Genomic DNA, 3,425 nt, shown 5'->3' with positions numbered 1-3,425 from the left:
AAAAAAACAATAGTCTATGTACTAAAATTCAAATTATATTATTAAGATATATGTATATTATAATATTTTTATTACAGTATTGTTATTTTAGTGATAATATTATATTCCAGTATTAAAATTAAAATTATAAAATTATTGATAATATTATCATTTTAATATTTAAAATTATTAAGTAATTCACATATTTATATGTAACAAAAATTATATTTATTAAATCTATTCTGTAGCAATGTTTGCCAATACTTAGTAAATTTAAACAATTTGTAACTAATTACATTATTAAAAATTGTTTTAATCATTCATCAACTTCTACACAACATTAGGTTTGAAAACTCCAACTTGGCTTATACTTAGAAACCTGATACCACACACAACAAATTATAAAAAAATAGTATAAAGAAATAAAACATACTTTTTGTTTTCTCACATATTTTTTCTTTTAAGTGTCAAGTCCAACTATAAGTTTTTGGTATCTCTGTAGCTCTTAAGCTTGCAACGAATCTTCAGATTGTACATCTTGGATCAAATAGAGTCCATTACGGTCAAAAAACAGTATAATCATCATCTTGTAGTGCAGCCAGCTTACATGCAGGCATCTCTACAATTTCATTAGCATCATCAAATGAAACCGCCCATATATGTCCAGTGCTGTCTAGAATACACAAGTGTAGTGCACATTTGAAGTGAATATCTCCAGAATCAGTGTCACAAGAGTTGCATTGCCACATACTTTCTGAAACCTGAGTAACCTTCTTGCCACATTGCCTTCCATTGACAACCTTCATGCATGCTGGGTAATAGAAGTCACCAGTCTGGAATTCTTTCACTGACACAATAACACAAAAAATAGCAGAGAACTCAGAAACCTTCAGGTTGATAGACAACATCTCAGATACTGTCTTTGTAATCACTGCTTTAGAAAAAGAGTTGGTCACATGGACAAATATGGTTGTGTTGTAGCTAGCAACCATCCATTCACACAGCCATGAGACACCTTCTAATTCAGGATCAAGTAAAAGGTTAGAGCCACCTGTGACTGAAATGGACTTGCCATTGTAATCTGAAATCCAGCTGCCCTTCATGCATACAATAGGCCTCTCCTCTTGTCCATTTTTCTCCTTGATTTCTGAACCTTCATCTTCAGCCTTTGAATCCCACAGACACATGTCTATACTGTGGCCCGATTCATCACTCAAAGAAAGCATCCTCCTTCTCACGAATGCTCCAGAATCCTTAGGAGAAATGTTTGTCCAATCCACATTACACTGCCAATCACATCTACAAATGTCCCTTGGCCGAGCTTAGAAGCATCTAAAACACTCGTTCTATTAAGAACAACATTTGGAATACGTAGATTGTCCTCTACACACTTGATCTCCATAGTCTTGCTTGCTTTTATCTCCCAATTTGATTTATATGGTGTATATGCTGGTTTAGAGCGCTGTACACCACTGTTCCCTGAAAATATAGACACTGCCTTGCTCAATCTCGTGAAAGATTCTTTGCATTCTCGCCAAACCCAGCAATACGTATTTCGGAACTTTATGCATCGGCAACATCAACTGACATAACACACCCAGCTGTGCCTGTTTCAAAGAATACAAGTTTCCCTTTGCGTGTCACCTTGGCATGAAAAGACCATCGGTAGCAGTGGCCGCTGTCCTTAATTGGTATCTCACCTTCTTAGAACTCTCTCCCTTGACATGAAACAAAAAAATAAAAAATGTAATAATGTTATATACATACATACGTAATGTAATTAGTTACAAACAATTTGTAACTAAATAACTAATTTGTAATGTATTTAGACAAAACTAACATTAGTAGTCGTAGTGCTTTACATTTATGTTTATTTTTTATAAAAGAAATATCAGAAGAAAAATCTGGGAGTGTCATATATATTTCAGTTGTTAGCTTTTCGTTTATATTGTTTCTTTATATTAACAAAGAAATATTCAAGCATGAGATTTCATAGGTGGTTATGTTAAAAGTTTTGTGTGAAAGTATGGAAAGCTTACTCAATTGTAAGAAGAAGTTCAGCCTTTTCTATATCATGTTTTTTAAATACATATTCTGTAATTACTTTAACCTTGAAGGATATGCACTTTGGTGTTCATTGGATCACCAATGGGCACATCTAGATTGTAAACATCTATCACTTTGGCTTCAGTTCCATCGTCTTGGACCGTTGACACAACTTTGCAATCTCTAGAGACAGACCAGATATTCTTCTGGCTGCTTGCTGAGCAGAACATTAAGTTGTAGTTATCTGAGTGAGTAGAGCACGTCATAATCCACGAGTTTTTGTCACGAACGTGCCTCAACAATCCACACACAGTGGGCCCGTATATTTGATTGGAGTGTACGAAGCAGTGTGATCCACGCAATGCCATTATATACATCTCTTTCTAGGTATGTAATACATTAGTGGGAGAATTAGGAATGTTTGTAAACAGCTGGTTTACAAACCTTCTGATGTTGAAAGGTTGGGAATATATTCAATGGAATCGTTGCCCCCATCAATGAAAGTTCCCATGTAAGTCAATGTTTGAAGTGCCTTGCCTCAAGATAAACAAATCACAAACTTTAATGAGCATATCACCTCAAGTGCTGGGTTCTTTCAAATGTTCCCCATGTTTCCGTGCAAAGATCCAGTGCATTGTTCTAGACTCTGACCAATTCTGCATAAAAGCTTCACATGCTTCAACATCAGAAATCAAAGAGTAAAGGCACAGATGTAAAGGCAAAGGTTTATTTTTTGAAGGAATGTCAAAGTTTCTAGAATGCAAGAACTTGTTGATTACACTTTGAAAGTGAGGTAAGCTTTTTCTCTTTCTGGTGCAAATGCTAGCACATCTTTGGACTCACTGATTAAGAATTTTCCCTTTGGTGGATGTCCAAACATGTAGTGTTTGGCTTTTGTAGGGTCTTCATTCCAAGACACTTTTGTTCCATATAGTTGATCAACCAAATGCGAAGGTATAGTTACTTGGAACGTGTCTTGTCCAAGGTGAAGCTGGGCCTTTAGCGTGATGTGTTCCTTTATAGGTCCCGCATATTTACATATTTTACATATTGCTTCATCTTTAGAAGTTTTTTGCAATCTTGATCCACAGCATGATGAACAAACTGTGTGTATAAAAACTAGACGGAGCTTATCTACTTCAAAGTATCCAGGTATCTGCAAAAAAACATGTATTTAATATGGGCTTCTTTCATTTCCTTTCGCACTTACCCCTGTGCATTCCCTTGCAATATTCCGAAAAATAGTGTCAAGGAATTATTTTTGCATCATCTATTATACATGAAACAATGCTCATGCCTGTGACATTTGCTCTCTTGAAATAACCGTCTCCTTGTAAATTAATGAAACATCTTGTTGGTAGAGTTCCAGAAAAAAATTCATTCATCAACTCTTTGAATAA

At 35.1% G+C, this 3,425-nt stretch overlaps 1 protein-coding gene across 1 annotated transcript; it reads right to left on the bottom strand.

The window, feature by feature from the left end:
• Positions 1-542: 542 nt before the first annotated feature.
• On the bottom strand, positions 543-2,536 carry LOC112346242 (replication protein A 70 kDa DNA-binding subunit C-like). Its single transcript, XM_024674670.1, has 3 exons — positions 2,470-2,536; positions 2,106-2,242; positions 543-1,265 (listed from the first exon to the last, which is right to left on the bottom strand). Exons 1-3 carry the CDS (start codon positions 2,534-2,536, stop codon positions 543-545), a joined length of 927 nt encoding a protein of 308 aa, XP_024530438.1.
• Positions 2,537-3,425: the final 889 nt, after the last annotated feature.

Source organism: Selaginella moellendorffii, unplaced genomic scaffold (genome assembly GCF_000143415.4).
Source record: "Selaginella moellendorffii unplaced genomic scaffold, v1.0 SELMOscaffold_13, whole genome shotgun sequence".
NCBI lineage: Eukaryota > Viridiplantae > Streptophyta > Lycopodiopsida > Selaginellales > Selaginellaceae > Selaginella > Selaginella moellendorffii.
Note: the sequence above shows the minus strand (reverse complement) of the source record. Positions and strands in the feature narration are given on the sequence as shown.